This window comes from Salvelinus alpinus, chromosome 20 (assembly GCF_045679555.1).
Source record: "Salvelinus alpinus chromosome 20, SLU_Salpinus.1, whole genome shotgun sequence".
NCBI lineage: Eukaryota > Metazoa > Chordata > Actinopteri > Salmoniformes > Salmonidae > Salvelinus > Salvelinus alpinus.
In genome coordinates this window covers 39,695,548-39,716,275 of record NC_092105.1, presented here as the reverse complement: position 1 = coordinate 39,716,275, position 20,728 = coordinate 39,695,548, and the positions used below count along the sequence as shown (strand labels likewise).

The following is a 20,728-nucleotide window of genomic DNA, read 5'->3' as shown; positions in this document are numbered from 1 at the left end:
GGCCAGTCAAGTTCTTCCACAGCGATCTCAACAAACCATTTCTGTACGGACCTCGCTTTGGGCACAGGGGCATTGTCATGCTGAAACAGGAAAGGGCCTTCCCCAAACTGTTGCCACAAAGTTGGAAGCACAGAATCGTCTAGAATGTCATTGTATGCTGTAGCGTTAAGATTTCACTTCACTGGAACTAAGGGGCCTAGCCCAAACTATGAAAAACAGCCTCAGATTATTATTCCTCCCCCACCAAACTTTACAGTTTGCACTATGCATTCGGGCAGGTAGCGTTCTTCTGGCATCCGCCAAACCCAGGGTCGGACTGCCAGATGGTGAAGCATGATTCATCACTCCAGAGAACGCGTTTTCACTGCTCCAGAGTCCAATGGCGGTGAAATTTACATCACTCCAGTCGATGCTTGGCATTGCGCATGGTTATTTTAGGATTGTGTGCGGCTGCTCGGCCATGGAAACCCATTTCATGAAGCTCCCGACAAACAGTTAATGTGCTGACGTTGCTTCCAGAGGCAGTTTGTAACTCGGTAGTGAGTGTTTCAACCGAGGACAGACACATTTTATGCGCTACACGCTTCAACACTCGGTGGTCCCGTTCTGTGAGCATGTGTGGCCTACCACTTCGCAGCTGAGCCATTGTTGCTCCTAGACGTTTCCACTTAAAAATAAGCAGGGCAGAAATTTGACTAACTGACTTTTTGGAAATGTGGCATCCTATGACGGTGCCATATTGAAAGTCCCTGAGCTCTTCAGTAAGGCCCTTCTACTGCCAGTGTTTGTCTACGGAGATCGCGTGGCTGTGTGCTCAATGTTATACACCTGTCAGCAACAGACGTGGCTGAAATAGCATAATCCACTAATTTGAAGGGGTGTCCACATACTTTTGTATATATAGTGTATATCCATGGTTACCTGCTTGACATCTCTGCCTGTCACATCTCCAACGGTACCAGTAGACAAGAAGCTACATGGTCATCGGGCCGGGGGCCAAACCTCCTCAATGTTCTGCTCATTGTGCCGGTAGATTTTCTGGTGGCGGAGCAGTGGCAGGGACTCCCTGCCGCCCTGCCACACCCTTACAACTGGCCTTCCTTTAGATGTTAGCTCTTTATTCCCCTACTCATTTCCTTCATCCTCAGCCACAAGTTGCCCTTTTCTGCCTCATATACCAGCTCTTTGGTTGCCTCCCTAGATAATAAAATAAAAATCGAGGCAAAAATGGATTTAAAGAGATAAAAGATTTATTACGTCTTATTAATTTAGGATACTGTACTTTATACATAACTTTCACAAGTTACAAGTTTACTGTCAACACAATATCACACCCCTTTTAAGCAGTTAAGCCGGGGTAAAATAATTTACAAAACCTTTCATAAACCTAAGACCAGCTAGTTATAACTCAAGGTGAAACATGTTCAATGTTACTTATTTGACTGAGACATTATTAAATATCAGTTTAATTCTCTCAGAGAATTATTGAAATCATGCTGAGAGCACATAAGTGACAGTACAAAAAAAACCTGTTAAATAAAAAGGAACAAATGATATCTGAAACAAAATGCAGTAGTGTCTCGTTAAACTACACAGTAGTAAGCCAATACATTTAAAGATTAAAGGCAATTTGATACGAAATAATAATTGTATGATTTGCAAACTAAAACTATTTTCTAAAATATCACTAGCCTTAAAAGCAGTATAAGATCAACATACACATACATCATTGATTCCTCATTTAGTTTCTGGCGCAGTATGTGATTCTATTAGTGTTTTCAAAGGTACTGTACTACTACGCAAGGCAAACAGAGCCTTCGTTTTAGGTTGGAGGCCAGTAAAGGTTCCTCAAGTTGATATTTATTTAATACAAATAAAACTTATTAGGACTCTAATACACGTTTCTAAAAAGTATGACATCTGGAAAAACCACAATGTGTCAGTAATGATGTTATTTACAATGTTTCCTAAAAAAGGTCATATTCTTAAGTAACTTGAATATTTCCTCAAGTGTTCAGAGTCAAACATCAAAGCAATGGGCAAGTCACTTAGTAAGCAGAAACATTATTCAGAAGAAACAGATCTCCTATACCAAGAAATGATGTACATGGTAACACTCATAATTCTAATGACAAATCAATCTGTGTGATAAAATTAATGGCACATGGTTGAGTCAACATGTTTATGTAATGTAAGATGTACTGCAATCCTACAATCACTGGTTCATGAAACAATCGAACTACAAATGGAATGTTGGTCAAAGAAAGCACATAGAATTCGACCCAAGCTCCTATTTTACAAGTGCAGGCAACTCTGAACATTTAAACCACATCATGCTACCGGCAGACGTAGCCAAACTAAATCACTCACATAAACGTTGTCAGTTCAAATCTGCTTCAACCGTTGAAGTTTTGTAACGAGACAGGTATTAAAATCTACCTTAAAAAGCTGCCAGTACATCTTATTGGAACAATCAAAAACACTAAAAAGTTAAACCCTTCATCTGTTATGTGCAAAATGAAAAAGGCAAAACAATTAAAGTGTCTGCTCCTTACGTCTTCTCACCATAAAATAAAGATATAAAAGGCCATTAAAAACAAATACATTCCAAGTGAGCCACAACACACTTTGGTAAGGTCTCATTGACAATGCACTGATTCAAATCATTACAACTTCAAAGTTCACAGAGGTCCAAAACAAAAAGGACATGTGTACAGTCAATAAATCAATCAAATGACTAGAAAACGAGGTGGAAATAAGACAATCATTTCAATCTTCAAACCATTCGTAAAGGGCCTTCTTTTGCATCTTTACCAATTTCCAACAAACCATTACATTGCATTCCAAGAAAATCGAAAGAAACAGAAACCAAACAATGAGCAAAGACAGTATAGTCCAAACCGAAGCTGAGTGAGAGTTCCTTTCCCCTACAGAGGCAGCAGCGAGGCTGGGCCACTGCCTGCGGTGCGGTGGGGCTGATCAGCTTCCTGAGGGCTGAGTCTGGATGGTGGACAGGGCAGCGCCCCGCTGTGCCTGGCCATCCTCTGTGCTCTGGTCTGCTGTGGCAGGGGCGGAGGCAGCAGGGGTCATGGAGGAGGAGCTGACTCCGTTGGAGGTGCTGACGGAGCTGTGCTGGATGGCCTCGTTCTGGGGGCTGCCTGGGACTGACATCTCCTCACAGCTGTCTTCCTTCTCAGATGCTGCAAACACACACACAGTAAAAAAAAAAGAAGCCTGTTACGGCTTTATGGTTTGATCATCACCTGTTTTATACAGTACGTTATTGCAGCAAACGTGCTTGTTAAAGTAGACGACTCACTTCAACAAAATGCAGCCTATATTCATTGCACTATGATCATATTCCAAAATAGGATCAGGAGTAACCTCTGTTGGCCAATCTATTTAGGACTAATATGTATATCCTAGGACATTTTGTTAATACTACTTACTGTTTTTTCTGCTCTTAATTAAAGTTCAGTTACAATGTCAATTTAAACCAACATCATAAGGGGACATTACATTCTGGGGCATGTGGCAGTGTTTCCCACTCCTCACTGCGTTCTCATTTGTTTTTTGCTACCTTGCCAACTACTGCAGCGACAGATGATTACAGCACCTGATTTTAATGACGCTCACACTGGAGAGTATGCAAGACTTGGAGTCGAAATGCCACCAGCTGTTAGGCAGTTGCATTGAATTAATTGGATCCTGATGAAAAAAAATCCTCTCTCATGCTCCGACTCAAAGGAACGAGGACCGCTATGATAATTAATATAGCTAATGATATGAAGTCAGTTGAAATGGCACTAAGTAATTAACGACTGGGCTTGGTATTTGAGAATGTGAGACACAGACTCCATAATATGAGAAGTTTGCAATAAAATTGCATTTAAAAGGCCCTGTGTGTGTGGGGGGCTCCCTTCGCGTTCGTATTGATAAGACTTTGATCAGGTGATTTAGTGCAGGTGAATGTCAAAGCACCGTAAATCGCTCTGCCATTTCTCCCTGCATAAGGTCAATCGCCTTGTAAATCAGCCTTTTTGTTCCATATTCCAGTGTGTATTATTACTCCTAATGGCATTAAGCACAGGAGCGGAAGGCGAGAGTAGACTGCTGATATATTATCATATGCAGCTTTACTAGCTACCCAGAGCAGCCTTCACCATAAGCAGATGGACAGCTCGGTGTGCCAAGAGGAAGCATGGTCTGGCTTGTTTGTAGGGCAGGCTGGGTAATATCCTCCCACCTGCTGTAGCAGTGTGCCTGGGCCTGGGCTAGATGAGGAAACATTTTACCAGACAGGGATGGAGGATGCTGGGGGCCTGGGTATTGGGGGGGGGGACTGTAAGGACTGGGAGAAAACACAGAGTAGCTGAAAAGACCTCTGCGCTAGGCAACACCATGATGGAATCTTTACATGATCTGCCTTATGTTGTCACAGTATTGACAGTATGGGTCGTTATGAATAAACGTCACAATAAGGTGCAGAGCGTTCGATTTGTCTGCTGGGGGGGCAAGGAGACCCGCAGCTCCGCTAAAACCATTGACAACTGAGTGCCGTTTTCAAGAGATTGTTAAATAAATGTTAACTATTTGGTTGTAATATCATCACCCCTTGAAAAGCATAGTCAGAATTTCACATTTTCGATTATTCCATTCAAAACAATAGTGCACATTTAGCTCATGCTTTTCATGATCAGTAAAACATCAACTGACCATGTCATTTCAGATACGTGAGGGTAGCCACCATTAATTGGATATTTGAGTGATATAAAATAAAAGTGAACTATATCTGACAAATATGAATGGTTTAGCTTAATTTCCCATCCTACATGGGATCTTCCTGTCAAGCAGAAGGGCGCATTGCAGTGGTGTAAAGTACTTTAGTACTTTAAAGTAACTTTACTTAAGTTGTTTTTTGGGGTATCTGTACTTTACTATTTATATTTTGACAACTTTAACTTCACTACATTCCTAAAGAAAATAATGTACTTTTTACTCCATACATTTTCCCTGACACCCAAAAGTACTCGTTACATTTTGAATGCTTAGCAGGACAGGAAAATGGTCCATTCACACACTTATCAAGAGAACATCCCTGGTCATCCCTATTGCTTCTGATCTGGCGGACTCAGTAAACATACATGCTTCTTTGTAAATTGTGTCTGAATGTTGGCGTGTGCCCCTAGCTATCTGTAAAAATTCATACAAAATTCTAGTTTGCTTAATGTAAGGAACTTCAAATAATTTATACTTTTGATACTTAAGTATATTTTAGCAATAACATTTACTTTTGACACTTAAGTATAATTAAAACCAAATACTTATAGACTTTCACTTGTGTCCTTTTATTATTAATAAGGTATCTTAACTTTTGTATGACAATTGGGTACTTTTTCCACTACTGGCGCATTGCCGATTAACATTACTGTTAGCTGATAATGTTTACTTTGCCAGCTACAGGTAGAAACTTTGTACAGTTGGCTAAACATTGTGGTAAAGTAGACCTAATGCACATTTTTCTTCAATGTAAACTTACCCAGTGAAGTTAGCTAACATGATCCCATTATTTGATATTTTTAAATAGTGTTTAATCACGATTGCTGCTGACAGACATGATAGGCTACATTGATTGATGGACCACGTGAAATTGGCTGGCTAGCTAATAACATATCACATCAACATGGCTAGTTAACAAGTTCACTTTCAGAGGATAAACTAAATGGCTACATCTAATTATTGTTTGATTTGCTTGCCATCTATAGCGGTGATGACAGTAGTCCGACTCAGAACTTTACCAGAACGATGTCAAGCTCTTTCCAAAAGCCTAATATCTGATGAAGCAAGCTAAATGACACGTTGTTTGCTTTATAGCTGGGATCTGGCTACCCTCACGTACAGTATATGAAAATACTTGATCAATTGATGTTTACTGATTGCTGTAAAACTCTGATGATAGAGCTAAAAATGTGGAATAATCGGAAATGTGTAGTTTTGACTATGCTCTTCAAGGAGGTGATATTAAAATCAAATAGTTAGTTATAAAATGTATTTAACAATCCATTGAAAACGGTTTAAGCGGAGCTGGGGAGACTCCTTGCCCCCCCAGCAGCCAACTCGAACGCTATCGTAACGTTTTATTGTTAACGACCTATAGTACGGTAGAGGCTTGTATCATCTAACTCAACCTCACCTTTCAACAACAGAATGCTTCCGTAAAGTAATGGGATCACTAGCCTATATTTCTCCATGGTATCAACTAGCTGCAAGCGATCAGCCTTCGCTGAGGTCTCAGATAGGAAGAATCCTCAACAATATGTGAGAAAGATGACCCAATTCATCTGCAAATGGTAGTCAAAACAATCCAGACGACCAAATGAGCACAGTCTGTGACAGGCCAATATAGCTTGGGAGTCATCAGTCCTATAATATGCATGAGGCGTGTCAGCGACAGTGCTATGGTTAACAATAGGGATGTGGAATGAACAGTGACCGCGGCACCTCTCATCGAGAAAGCGCCGCAGTCTTGTCAAGCTCTCCGCTATAATGGACTCATTTTGGAGGCAATCATTGTCAATACAAGTCAGCGGCAGACTCCTGAGCACTGCCGAGACGTGGCTATGCGTACACGTTCTGCATATTGGCCCATCTAAAGAGAGATGGTGAGTTATGAGCACAAAGCTGAGCTGACAAAAATCCAGAGAAGCAAAGGGGGCTGAAATGGTGGAAATTAAAAACTATAGCCTGTTCTTACAAAAGTGCTTACACAGTGACTGGCGAAACCTGGCAGCCATTAAGTTTTACAACGAGCACCTGAGGAACAGGCACTTCTGGGCAAAGTGAGTCAACCATCGCCTCCCAGACAGCCGTTCTACTGACAACAGCAAATTGAAACTAAGAGGCTGCATAAGGCAGACACTATGCACAGATTTGCACATTTCAAAAGGCATCATTAAAGAATAAAAAGCTAAAGACTGATGCCTTTATTCTGCATTTAGGTTTCCATAATGGTGCAGCACATTTAAAACAATATGACTTGAAATGACAGCTCAAAACAGATGACTTGCAGGAGACAAAAAGGCATATGAATAGACAAACTTCTCTGAAGTTTTTCCAAAAACAGAAAATGGCCTAATGTGTCCATAGCTCTGGGGGTGTCGGGCTAGGCGATGAGCGAGACGTGTCCCTCTGGCGAGAGGTTAGCAGGGCTCGTTTTGGATGTATTTGCAGGGCGGCCTGGGGCTGAGGATAATGGAACATAACTCACTGTGAAAGGCAGATTTCTTCTGCATGGCGGTTACAGGGCAATCTTTATGAGCCAGAAGAAGCTGCTTCAGCCGAGCCACTTCATTTCTCAGCAGGGTGACTTCACTCTGCCAGAGAGAAGAGAAACAGACAAAACACACACTCACTTCATAAAATGGAGACTTGACTGACTGCCACATACTTTCAAACAGATACCCGAGTCTGATAACCATCTGTATTGTATGCATCTCTGATTGAAACATACTATATTTAGGCTAAACCTTCACCATACCCATCCCATGAGGAGCATGACCTGTCAAACCATCAGCGACTGTCTCTATGGGGGGCTGTGAAGTGCTAGATAAACCTTTGTTTACATCACAACAGCCAGCACACACACATTCCCCAGTTCTGAAAACATCCAGGCTGTGAGGAGACTTTAGCTAGTATTTTCTCAGTACCCAAAACCATTATGATTTTATTTGACAAAGGGATAACCACAAGTCATTTCTCTCTCCTTGTCTGTCTGTATGAGAGGCCTATATGACCATTACATTACTGCAGAAATACAACTCATCCCCCCCCCCATCCCACGAAGAAGAACAGACACAGGGAAAGGTAGCTAACTGGATAATGGATGGCAAGGTGAATAAAGTATGATGCACTTTTTCAATTATGTTGCTCCTTGCGCTATAATTACGGCTCTTTACTGGCACCCGACCAACACATTTGTCAGAGGTGAGCTCTTCCGATTGTCAGCACAACTTTGTGGATTCTGCTGAGATTTACACTCCCGTGTCATTACAGTCCCCATGGGAGCTGGGGATTCTGCATGCAGTAAAGAGAGGCCACATTACGCTGAAGGTGACTTTCACTGGAATTAGAGCAGCCGGGGGCCCACAGAACACCCTGTGGCAGATTTAGACTCTTTCTGTTCTCCTTTTAAAAAAGGACTATGGCTGCTTAATCTATTAGTCTAAAAGCGGCCAATTTATGTGAATCCAGATTATGGATTCGCATAACGTGAGACAGATTTAAACAGCTGGTAGAGCCCTTACACATCTCTACCACACCACGCTCACCACGCAGCCATCTCTCATTACAGATAAACAACCTAGTTACCACTGCTGCTTTGTGAAGACGCTCATCCTCTCCACCTCTTCCTCCAGCTATTCCCTGTTGATTATTATTATTTGTGCCCTGGTCCTATAAGAGCTCTTTGTCACCTCCCACGAGCCGGGTTGTGACAAAAACTCCCACTCATTCTTATGTTTAATAAATCGTATAGTGTGTGTGGCAGGCTTACAATGATGGCAAAAAACAACATTTGAGAGTGCGCTGACCCTGGTACGCAGCTGGAGGTTGAATGCTTGAAGGGGTACGGGACTATAAAAAGTTTGGGAACCAGTGGTTTGGATCAGCCCTCCAGTGCAGGTGCAGCTCACAGAGAGAGGTCTTTTAGCATGGCTACAGGGAACAGATGTTATGGTATTGATAGATGTTGGGTGGCCCCAACAGGCAGTGTTTAGCGACTACTTTGATTAAACTAGCTACCGTATTCCCAATACCATAAAGACATAGGTTTGTTGGTATGATGTGGAGGAATCTAGCATGGTATGGATTACACAACCAGACTGTTTGTTATTGTTACTACTGCATTGGTGGAACAACTAAACACCCAGGTCTGATGAGGTGCACCATTACAACCAGGATGTTAAACCTGGGGAAAAAACATCAATGGCTGCATTCCTTATCCAATTAATATGCATCATGTTGTCATACAGTAGGATGAAGCATGGCGGCCTGAAGAAGTTGAACTTGTTTCTAAGTTTGTGAATTAATAGAATGGGAGCAAATGGTCCTTTCCTTCCTGACTCGGAGGCCGGGAGCCCTGTGGGTTGCTGCCTGCTCTGACACCTCATTAAAAAAGCCCGTTAAGGATGATGTTATAGTAATCGTGCATCATTAGGGCCCACTCCGCTGATCAGCTGGGCCAATGTGTCAGCGCGGGAGTTAGAACTAAAACCGCACCGCTGATTAATGCCTCTTCGTATAAAAGAACACTTTCATTCTGTGACATTCAATTTTCGCCCGCGACTTATTCCGTTCCTCATAGTTAACAGTGGTGCTCTCGGCGACCCCGTCCTTCCTCAATCCCTCTCTCCGCTCCTCCACCTTCACCTGCTAGCGTTCATTTAACCCTTAGCAGGCACACCGATGACCATCAAGGGTGACAATCGGTTATTGTAACGGAAATTCATCACAATCCCTCCTCCATTTAATTTCCCCCCTCCCCCCAATGTCTTACTTTGCCTCCATGGACAAAGAAGACAGCAAGCAAATAAAAAAGCACATCTCATTTAATTGTGTGGAACGCCGATGTGCTGCACCCCGGATCACACTTATCAACAGAGACAACAGTCACATGAACTGTAGAGAACTTGTCAGCGTCAGATCCTAATTGCTTTCTGCAAAATGAAGGTTCAAAAAGACACCTTTCCCTGAGAGATTTTAGAGGCCATCCAGTAAACTGCTGAGACAGAAGCGAGGACACGCTTGTGTGCGGCTGACATCTGGAGGATACAGCTTTATTGACAGGGATGTATCGGAGAATGGGGGGGCTCGCACGCCGCCCGCTGTCACACCGCAACTCCTCTTAATAGGCTTTAATGACTTCATCACCGCACAAGGGGAGAAAGAAAATGCACACACACACACACACGTACACAGAAGAATCCCTCATACCTGATGCAATAAGCAGTTACTATATGGCAGACTGAGCCAAGGTGTGCATATACCTGTAGTTGTCCGTTCATAGAGTTGAGGTCCTCAGCCTTCTTCTCCAGCGAAGACACCCAGACCTTCCTCTTCTGTCTGCAGCGGGACGCCGCCGCTCGGTTGCGTTCCAGGAACTTGCGCCTCTTCTCGTCCGGGTCCTCGCTGGTGGCTCTGCGCCGCCGGCCCCCTGTGTGCTGGGCAGGGTGCGCCTTAGACGCCTGGCATGGAGAACAGAATGCGCGGCACAAATTCATCAGAACCAACCTATCAAGCTCTATAACACATAGGCTATAAACATGTATCTCATTGCTAATGTAATGTTCATCATAATCACTAGTTATTGAGTGGGTAATACAAAATTAATATAGTAATACCCTTAAAAAAAAGGTACTTCAATGGCTAGTTGTAGAATAGCCAATTTAAGCATAGCACCCTCTGGTGGCCAGTTGTGGTAGTGTACTCACAGGCGTCTCAGTGGTGGAGGTGGCAGGCTGTTGGAGGGTCTGGGGGCAGGGTTCCTCAGGCGGGGCCGGGGGAGGGCCAGGAGACAGAGATGGGGAAGGGGCCAGGGCCGGGGCTGCAGTGTGGGTCACAGCACTGCTCTGGACATCACCAGAATCTCCATTGGTTACCTGAGGGAGCTGCTGGCTTAGTACTGCCTTCAGCTTCTAGGGGAAGAAAACAACACAAGAGCACATGAGCCACGAGTCAACACCTCTCTGCAATGTAGGGATGTTCCGTTTGAGTTGAAAGTCATGAACATAGTCTTGAAGTAGACCAATGAGATAAAAAACAAACAAGGAGTTGCAAAAGACGAAACCAAAACACTATATTCTGTATGATGGGAAATTAGACATCAAAACAAAGACTTCCTCCAGTAATGTTACATAGGAAATATAATAGCTGTCACGGCCAATATCCTATTCCCCTGATGAGCTGGGGATGTCAACTTGTCAGGGGAAGCTCTGCCTCTTGGGTGTGTTTATAACACACCATAGTGCCCCCCCCCCCCATCCCATCGAGAGCGCCCAACCCCCTTCTCTGTCCCTGGGCATCTGTCAGACAAGCCATAAAACTAGCTAACAAAGTCACCAGGAACACAGACATCTACAGTGCGTTAAAGAGACAAAACAACTATCTTATAGGCGATCCTCCTAACAAAAGACATATACAACTACATCCTTCTAATCTACATGTAGCTAGTCATACGACATACTGGGGAATTAAATCACATGCCAAATCCATATTTGTAATTGTTGGTGTTTTACATTAAAGTCTACGCAACACACTTCCCCCGTCCTGCATCTCGATAAAGGTGACAGAGAGTAATTTAAAGCCCAAATACTCCACCATCAAACAGTGAGTAAACAAGCTGAAGGTGAATGAGCCATCTCAACCCATAACAAAGTGAGTGGGAATACATTTACATGGGAGAACAGAGGAGCACATTATTCTAACAACTACCTTTTGCCAGACCAATCTATCTACCAAATTAGTTTATCGTGTAATACCCTTCCAGAAGCTCTTCTGGCAGAAACAAGATATTATTCTCCTGGAATGGCCCATAGAAGGAGGGAGAAGCCAGTCAGATTCATATTTCATTTCTGCCACAGAAACCTCATCAGTGTAATAACCCTCCATCTCATGGGTGTTATTCAACCATCTGCTGCTATATTACTTATCTTTATTTTGCAACTAATTAACAGCATAATCTTCTAAATTCAGCAAGTTAATTATCATTATTGTGGTCTTTGCAGCATCATCAGTCCTTGTAAAGCGCCGTCTCCACGCCCCCGGAGAGCAGGGTGGGTGGGGGGCTGGCTGGGCGGGGGGCTGTTTTCTTGACGTGGGCTCATTAGGTGTTTGCTGATGAGCTGAGTGTGGTGGTGGTGGGGCACCGGGGGTGGGGGGTTCGCAGGTCAGCCAGGATTCTGCTGAACAAAAGGTTCCATGCAGGGTGAGGCTGACTTAATGTGCCTCTCTGAGCCCATGCCAAGATGCCCCCCAGCTGGCTCTCGGCAGAAGCCCCCCTCCGGTTGGCCTCGGCGACGGCATGTTGAGCACAACGCTATCTCTGCGTTTGTCATCCCTGCGCCCCGCGAACCCAATAAACCACCCCTCACCCACCTTAAAGTCCATCCCCCCCAGCCCTCCTTGTAAAGCTTTACCTGTTAATTTTCAGAGGTGCGGCGTGCTGTGAGCATTTACAGGTTCTGTGATACGTGCTTCATCACCGTGCCAATGATCTACCTAACAATAGTCCATATCTCTGCCCTTCAACCATCACTACTAACACAAAGGGCCAGAGGCTGGAGACACTGCTCATCCACCCTGGTTGAGGCATTAAAGGGATACTTTGGGTATTTTGAGTCAGATGAACTCGTAGATACCATTTTCATGTCTCTGTGTCTAGTATGAAGGAAGTTAGAGTTTTTTTTGTGAGCCAATGCTAACTACCGTTAGCGCAATGCCTGGAAGTCTATGGGTATCTACTAACATGCTGGTATCCACAAGACTCTGGGGAAGTAGATAAAGGGCGTCATTGCCCAAATCCCGAAGTATCTCTTTAAGCCAGGTCACGGTCATTCACCATTCACTAGCATCTGTAACACCTACTCAACTTTAATTACAATTTATATCAAATACAAAACTGCTAACATCATTGCAAAACACTTGTTTCTAGTTCCCTCTTCTGGTTAAAGTAAGGAACTACAGTACAGACATAGTACCTACCGTATTGGCATGAACTACTATTGTACATAATCCAAATGTAACATTACTTTGTGGATCAATTTGACATAGTTTGGGGGAATTTCAGGCATGCATATATGCACAGAACCCTTGACGGTATGTGTATGAGACAAAGACATTACCAGCTTAGCTTCTGATTGGACGGCTTGAGGCGAGGGCGGTCCAGGGATCCCAGGGACGTTAGGCACTACGGTGACGGGTCTGACAAGCTGACAGCACAGACACACACAGAGACCAGCACAAGGAGAATTAGTCTCTCCCAGTGAGAGGCAGGCAGCCCCCTCCCCTCCCAATATGTGCACACACACACACACACAGAGCGCCGTACGCTCAGAGTTTTCCTCATATCTCAGCCTCATTAGGCTGGATGGCCTGTTATTTTGTGGAGGCAGCGCCACATGGAGATGCACCATGTACGCTAATGAGCTCCTGCCTGCCTGTGTGGAAAGCATATGGACAGAAGGGCTAAGCACAGGAGAGGGATGGAGGGAGAGACGAGCTGGAAGGCCAGAGCCGGGTCTCCTCTACCGTCTCCTCACAACGAGACGGATGGAAAAGGAGAGAGAGGAGGAGAGGAAAGGGGATGAAGGGAGGAGGGGAGAGGAGACCCAGCAGTGGGATCTCTTCCTTTCCTCGTCAGTGGCTCCCCACAGACTGGGAGAACGGAGGTCTTTTCCCCGCTGCGCCGCCATCAGGAGATAATCATCTGCTGCTCAGTGTTCCACACAGACAATCAGGGCCAGAGAGAACAAGACAGGGACCCTGTCTGTCTATCGTCACCAGCCACACGTCGCTCTGGGGGAACTAGGGACAGGGAGATTTCTATAGGGCCTACGATATGGCTAGATTAGCTAATGTCCTTAACAGACACTGAAGCATAATATCCAGGGGTGGCATATTAATTGATTGCAACACATCCAGTCTGCCAGAAGTCAAGTGTGGTGATTCAAATTGTACAAGGACAAATGGCAGTGAGGCACCCTGGACTGGAACATACAACCGTTTGGCCTACTCACTGTCTTTGCCAAGGTGACATACAGCTGCTCTCTTCTAAGGCCCATTAGTTCCCCCATCGTCCCCTGCCTGTCCAACGCATGCAAAAGACACTAGCACCAAAGTAGTAAATAGTGAGCCTGTTCTAGGGGCTGAATACATGGCATTAACTAATCACTGGAACGTGGATTTAGGTCTAGTTAAAATGGGCCTGAGCGAATGTGCAGCACACTGTAAATCCATGCATTTAAAATACACATTGGAACTCCATAAAGCAACGAGCGTAACATACGATACTTACAGGAATTGCGGTTGGAATATGTACACTAGATGCGATGGTTGCCGGGATTGCGACGGGCATGGTTTGTCCATTAGGCAGCTGAAAGAGTACAGGAAAAGTTCCAGAGACTGGACTGGAGGGGAGAGAGGAGACACTATGGGTTACACAACAACCAGCAAAAGAATATCTAGTTATGTAGTAAACTATCATACACTTCACACACTTCACACTACAACAAAGAAACACAAAACAGACACCCAAAGGAACATAAGGTAACGTAAAATGGACAGCAGAACTTTGTGGATTTGTACTCGTACAATATGGTACCAGTATTGGTCACTGACAACAAACCAAAGAGCATACTTTTCAATTAACCATCTTACCACAAAATGCAAAACCATAAAGACACAAAACATAAATACAAAAAATAAATTAAGCAAAAAAACAACAAAAAAGTTATACAAAAAATATCAAATAATTAACATTTTTTAGTTACTTACACTATTGGTCTATTAGAGGATGGGACTTGGGTAATTACAGAGCTAGATGTTGGCGATGGGAGAGCTTGCTGTATAACAACACTAGCGTCTGAGGTTGCTAGGAGTACATTTGGGACTTGGAGGGATGCAGGATGGACTATAGTAGAGGTTGGCAGTGAGGTCGGCTGCAAAGATACCTCCTGAAAACACCATACGAGACCTTAGCTGCATTAAAACCTTCAATGACAACCATTCTCTAGATTTCAACTACGAAAGAATGCAATAGTTGTGTGTCATTCTTATAGTACAGACTAAAAGATGGATAGATTAATAACTGCTAATAGACAAGGATCTGATGTACAAAATATAAAAGGGATTTATTTATCCAAATAATGTTTTGCAGTTCTGGTACTACTGTGTACTATTTTGGGGAAGCAGTGAAACTATCAACCAAAGCACTGCAGAAGGGAATCAGTGTTTCAGTGATCCCCAGTAAGAGCTGTTAGTCTATGATGAAAATATTCAAAGATGCTGTAAATGAGCATATGAGGGTAAACCTTATCCTTAGATAGCAAAATAGTCAAAACAGTAGTTTAACGCTGTTACATTGGGTGGTCATTTGAGGGTAATTCACTCTGAGCTTATTGCAATGTTGTTGAGCATTAGCATACAGTGCTTTTTCAGCAATCAGAGTATTGTCCAACCTTCAATGAACACTTTTCAACAATGAATCAAACTGTTTGAGTTGAATATAACCCTGGCTGTTCAAGTGGTGAGACAATAGTTGTTAATGTTCAAAAGTAAAGATTTAGAATTGCCCTACATATCAACTGATCCACCAGGATATCAATGAATGAAGTATACCAAATCCTTTACCTTGTCGTCACTTGTTGTAGATTCCGGATGGGGCAGAGGGCTGCCCCGATGGGCCTCCACAACTGAGTGGTCCTCAATTTTATTTTGTAGGATCATTGGTGTGGCAAGAGGCGACAGATCCAAGGGCATCTGCATTTCAGAAACAAATATCAACAGATCAGATCTGGAGCAACCTGTACTACCAAGTGAGCCTTAGCTTTGATAGCACCACTGAATAGTAATTACTCACCTTTTTGAGGTCATCCTCAGCAGCTTTTTTGAAGTCATGCTCAAATGGACTGGTAAGCTCATTGAAGAGTCCCACTTCCTCACAGTTCTTCAGAAAGCGTGTAGGTGTTGGTGTTTGGTCTGCAACATAAGACAGGGTCTCTCTCTCTCATACCACTTGAATGAATACTAACATTTAGTCATTTAATTGTAGGCTCTTGTAGTGCTTACCAGCAACGATGACACTGTTGTCCCTTGCTGGACCAAACTTGAGTGTCATCTCATGTTTGTGTTTGTGGACAGCCAAGTGGTCTTCGTTTGTAAATCGCTATGGAATGATGAAAATGTATAATTTACAGATTTTCATAGATAACTAACAAAGACAAACCAATTGGACTTTAAAAACATACCTGACCACACCCAGGAGCAGTACATAAGAAAGGTTTGTCATCACTCATATTCAGGAATTCCTTTTATACCCTGGAATGCAAAACACAAATAATGATTTGCACTGTTGTAGGTAGAATGTCCCAGATCAATGATCATCACCTTATAGAAGGCTCTGTCAAAAATTGTATCGGCTTTAGGACTTTGTGTGGGGACAAAGCTTATTGATAGCAAGTTGGTAACTGTCCCTTGTAAATGCATGGTCTTTCTCTGAGTCAGAAGAGTGAGAGACATTGCTGGTCATAAACAGAGGATATCTATCTAAATGAATCGTGGAAACTCGAATTATGACAGATGACACAACTGTATATTTAACTAGCAAGATAGCTAAAGCATCACTAGCTAGCTAGGTAACGTTAGTTGGGTAACCTACAACAGCAGTAGCTAGCTATTATGAAACTGACAATACAACATTTCTGACTAGCTTTAATTCAGCTAGCGTTGTCCTTATTTAGAAGACAAACAGATGAAATGCAACAATTTAGCCACAACATTAGACACAAACCTTGGAATTTAAATTGTTGACAAATTCAGCACGAGCTAACAAAACAATGTGGATGGTTTTGTTTACACAGCCCCTCACCATCATCAAGCTACCAAGCCCTATCCATCCACACCGCCCAATTAGGCAGGGTAGCATCTGCAAGCATATCACCGTCGCCATATTAGCTCTATTTATAACTGCTAATACAGAAAGGACCTGCATTTATCACAGACCAATAATTTTTATTCAAGCTTATATCCCCACGAATGCCAAGAAATCGTTACAAGGGCGATATTTTTGTGTACAATCACTGTCAGTTCGTGGACACTTACCCACGGGCTCAACCCTTGATATCAAAATCCCACGTCTGTACAACGGTCTCGCGAGAGCATATTTTCCGAATACGTCACTTACTTCCGACACACCACGGCCACATAGAAGCAGTCTTTTCCACCACCCAGCAATAATATAGAAGTGCAGAGAAATCAGTTCACAATACAAGTTACATTATACTATTTAAATTATATATTTTCCTTCAAAGCTAGTCATGAGATGCTGTTATAATGCCAACAGAGATGTGGCGAATATAACAAATGTGCTGGGACAATGCCACATCCCCAATGCACAAAAAAAAAAAGCACAGTAGCAGACACAAAACTGTCTGGAATATTATAGCATCCAATCTTGAACAAAGTCCTTGAGTAAGGGAACAATCCATAACGGAGTTCAGGTGAACAGGGCAGGGTCTTCTGTCTTTGGTAGAACAAACTACAACTCTGCTCAAAAGCAGTGGGAGGTGGATCCCACCAGAACAGAGAAGGGATAAGAAGCACCCTACATACCCCCAAGGATGGGGAAAGCCAGGTGCCGAGTGAACGATATTACCATCTGGGGGATGGAGAAATTAACTCCACTGGAAGGCAGGTATACACACCATGGTCTTGTTCAGAGCACACAAAATAGTAAAACCTCTCAAAAACAGTGTATTTTTGCTGTACAAGTTCAGGTAGTACCATCCTTAGTTTTTAAATGTTTTCTGTTCCCTGGGTCTTAAACTGGATGACATCCAGGAGCTGGGGTATGAAGGGTGACCATCTCCAGAAAATACATGCAGATTCCTTGTACATTATCTTTGTGATCTTTTATAGCATTTTTATGAGAACGTAACCATCGCATCAAATACATTACAGATCCAATTTCCTCCAGGCTCATTCGATTTGACAATGTACCTCTAGTGTTCTTAGGCGCATTGAAAGGCTCTAAAATCTATCACTAAGGGATAAATCAACTTTATGCAAGCTTAGCGTGAACCAAACTGTAATAGAGTTGTTAAGGGCAATCATGTCATGATCTCCAGGCTGTTTGACAAACTAAACACGTTCATGTAGAGAACGTCCAAAATAATCTGGACCAGTGACCACTATTTGGCACAATCAAATTGTGGTCTAGATTTATTTAATTCCATTTACAAGAGCAAGCGCCCACTTGCTGCCTACTTACAGAATGCTATTGACCTGCACTTGAACCAACGACAACATAAATGTGGACACACAGAAGCGAACACGATGCACTGAAAATGGCAAATGCACCAGACTGATTTACATTAAGTCTAAGCAGTTCCTTTGTATAATCCCATGTTGACATTCAATAGAAGCTAGTTGGTTTCTTGATTGTGGTGAAACATGATTCCTTACATAGAAAACATACTGCCATATGTCAACTAGTCAAATACATGCATTTTAATTATGTAATTTCTTACATTTTTACAATACATGTTTCTGTTATTTTGAGAGTGTCGGACAGACTTGAAAATGTACATTTCCATGACACCAACACAGAACAATTTTGGTAGCCACGATAAAATATGTAGTCACATCTGTAATTACAGTTCCTATAGACAGATTTTTTTACATAGCAAACAAGATTAAGAAAGCAACCATCAAACAGAATAGGCCCATGGCTTCAGACAGGGCGAATCCCAGGATAGCGTAGGAGAAGAGCTGCTGCTTCAATGATGGGTTCCTGCAGAACAGAACAATACAAACCATTTTCAGACCATTTCATGTAAAAATCTGTTTGAATCATCGTTTTTCTGACAGCTGACATTGACAAGCACAGATCTAGTACTGTTTGTAGCAGTGGACTTACCTGGCATATCCAATGATGAGACTGCCGAACACTGTTCCAATTCCAGCACCAGATCCAGCCACTCCGACTGTGGCGGCTCCAGCACCAATGAATTTGGCAGCGGTATCAATGTCCCTGCTCACAGCACTGGTCTGGAAGCCTCTGAGAGCTACCTGGGTGAAGGGGCTCTGTGGCATGAGGGCTACGTTTCTCTGAAAAACAAACACCTCCTTAGTGATGGGAAAAGAACTCCAACATCAATAACTATTAAAGGGATTGACAAGCTTTGGAAGAGCATAAGGCCCCGCACTAGAAGAAGATGTTTTTCACCTCTGTATTGACCTCAGGCCTGGACAGCATAGAGGCAGACAGGGGTCTGTAAAAAGCCCGGGAGCCAGCACGGACCTGGACCAGGAACCACCACAAAACAGTGAAAAAAAGCAACAATATTTTGCCTGAGAGCCTACACAGGTGATCTTAAAGGCAACAAAGAAAAATACAGATGTTAAGGTGCAAACATGACTGTTCAAAGTACAACAAGTGGAGGCCTGAGGGATGTTTCCCTCTGTCAAAGGCAGCACAAGTGCACCATGTGCAGTGGGAGGCACCTTGACAAAGCTAGCCACTGTCATTGAAGTGGTCAAATGTCAGAGCCGTACTAAGACATGCATAACCTAGTAACAAATTACAACAACTGCATTCCCATTAAGTCATCAAAATGCATTTTCAATCAGGATACATGTAATATTATTTCCACAACACCACTGGATACAAGCCTAAAAATAAAATAACACTCCTTTTACCAGCTGAGTGCACTTAGCACAAGCTAGTGTCATACCTTTAACAGTTAACGTACCAGTAAAAGTAGCTATAACCTGTTATCCATGTTGTAGCTAGGTTTCACCTGAACCTGCAATGTTTCTAGCCAAACATGACCTTGGGCAAATAGCCCCGAACACACATAAAAGGGAATATGAGAGCTCAACAAAATAAGTCACTAGTTAGCGTTAGGTAGCTACTGGTAGACTTGCGTGCTGAAGAAAGCCAAGTGTCATGTTGACCTTATTCATAACTACCTAGGCTATAGCTAACAGGCTACCTAGCTAGCTCTTAGGCCGGGTCTAGTCTCAGATGTGCACATATCGCTAACGTTAGTTAGGAAACTAAAATAAGAGCCTCTCACTTAATCAAAGTAACTACTTCTATCATGCAAAACCTGGAGAGATATGGCATTTCATTGCAACTATCGTTAGTTTATTAGTTACCTAGCTAGCTAATACCCTTGTCAGGCAGCTCGATTCAAGTTCAACACAGGCCCATACGAATACAGCGGAGAATGAGTTCAGATGTAATAAAACATTGGTTTAATCAGATTGAGTAAAACATACAAATAAAAATACTCACCAGAGCCGGCGTGGAGACGAACTTTGCACAGGCGTACATGATCAATTTAGTCTGTTTTAACCTGGTCGGTCAAATTTGATTGAAGCCGGGTCTTTCTGCAAAGAAAACACAAATATAAGGTCAATGGGTTTTAAAATGCACGATGCTGAAAATAATGACAGTCCAATGCACACAAGAATCCGTACAATATGCACCCCTCACTTGTGTTGTGCTGGGTGTTGTTTTAAAGAAGGATGAAAAAGGATTTACAATGGACAATGTCTAACATATCCCTCTTACCGACTGCAGAAGGTCGAACCACAGTAGAGAAAGGCGCACGCGCATTTCGGTGTTTATAGATTCCCGGATGAAGATTTTGGACAATGGAAGGTCATTTCACTATAACTTTATTAAACCATTTCAACGTTTGAATTAAACCTAAAGAAACCATGAATGAAACCCTGTACAGTAATTTTCAGTGACAAAGATTTTTCTAGATAATTGACCATGGAAATCCATCAGAGCTCCATGAATAACACGTACAGAATGTAGGACTTTTATGTATACCTTTTTAATAGGTCAGGCCTATTGTCTTCAATATTATCTCAAAACCAATACATTCTAAAGAAATAGCACAAACAAGCAGAGGAAGAATCAACATATTTTCTTCAGAACGTC

The 20,728-nt window shown here is 42.8% G+C and overlaps 2 protein-coding genes across 8 annotated transcripts; both read right to left on the bottom strand.

Annotated features, from left to right (window-relative positions):
• Window positions 1-1,228: 1,228 nt before the first annotated feature.
• Window positions 1,229-17,667, bottom strand: atf2 (activating transcription factor 2). Of its 5 annotated transcripts, none has more exons than XM_071355718.1 (12): window positions 16,562-17,667; window positions 16,020-16,089; window positions 15,841-15,937; window positions 15,632-15,750; window positions 15,403-15,531; window positions 14,548-14,726; window positions 14,069-14,180; window positions 12,897-12,983; window positions 10,488-10,691; window positions 10,044-10,241; window positions 7,268-7,373; window positions 1,229-3,200 (listed from the first exon to the last, which is right to left on the bottom strand). In XM_071355718.1, the coding sequence occupies exons 2-12, from the start codon at window positions 16,065-16,067 to the stop codon at window positions 2,980-2,982; spliced, it is 1,500 nt and encodes a 499-aa protein (XP_071211819.1). In that variant the 5' UTR covers window positions 16,068-16,089; window positions 16,562-17,667; the 3' UTR covers window positions 1,229-2,979. The 5 variants fall into 5 exon arrangements, with proteins under 5 accessions (XP_071211819.1, XP_071211823.1, XP_071211820.1 ...); XM_071355722.1 differs by having other exon boundaries at window positions 10,044-10,232; XM_071355719.1 differs by having other exon boundaries at window positions 16,640-17,667.
• A 296-nt stretch (window positions 17,668-17,963) lies between these two features.
• On the bottom strand, window positions 17,964-20,443 carry LOC139546852 (ATP synthase F(0) complex subunit C3, mitochondrial-like). 3 transcript variants are annotated; one of them, XM_071355724.1, is made up of 5 exons: window positions 20,351-20,443; window positions 20,072-20,166; window positions 18,998-19,072; window positions 18,689-18,879; window positions 17,964-18,562 (listed from the first exon to the last, which is right to left on the bottom strand). In XM_071355724.1, the coding sequence occupies exons 2-5, from the start codon at window positions 20,108-20,110 to the stop codon at window positions 18,448-18,450; spliced, it is 420 nt and encodes a 139-aa protein (XP_071211825.1). In that variant the 5' UTR covers window positions 20,111-20,166; window positions 20,351-20,443; the 3' UTR covers window positions 17,964-18,447. The 3 variants fall into 3 exon arrangements, with proteins under 3 accessions (XP_071211825.1, XP_071211824.1, XP_071211827.1); XM_071355723.1 differs by having other exon boundaries at window positions 20,273-20,415; XM_071355726.1 differs by having other exon boundaries at window positions 20,257-20,375.
• Between the last annotated feature and the right edge of the window lie 285 nt (window positions 20,444-20,728).

Bases quoted from the DNA above. Each gene is read 5' to 3' on its own strand.
- atf2 (XM_071355718.1), bottom strand. From the start codon at position 16,067: ATGAGTGATGACAAACCTTTCTTATGTACTGCTCCTGGGTGTGGTCAG. The intron at 15,938-16,019 runs GTATGTTTTTAA...ATCATTCCATAG, and splicing joins CTGCTCCTGGGTGTGGTCAG to CGATTTACAAACGAAGACCA. The intron at 15,532-15,631 runs GTGAGTAATTAC...TCTGAAATGCAG, and splicing joins CTGAGGATGACCTCAAAAAG to ATGCCCTTGGATCTGTCGCC.
- LOC139546852 (XM_071355724.1), bottom strand. From the start codon at position 20,110: ATGTACGCCTGTGCAAAGTTCGTCTCCACGCCGGCTCTG. The intron at 19,073-20,071 runs GTGAGTATTTTT...TTCCTGGTCCAG, and splicing joins TCGTCTCCACGCCGGCTCTG to GTCCGTGCTGGCTCCCGGGC. The intron at 18,880-18,997 runs GTGAAAAACATC...TTTGTTTTTCAG, and splicing joins GGCCTGAGGTCAATACAGAG to AGAAACGTAGCCCTCATGCC.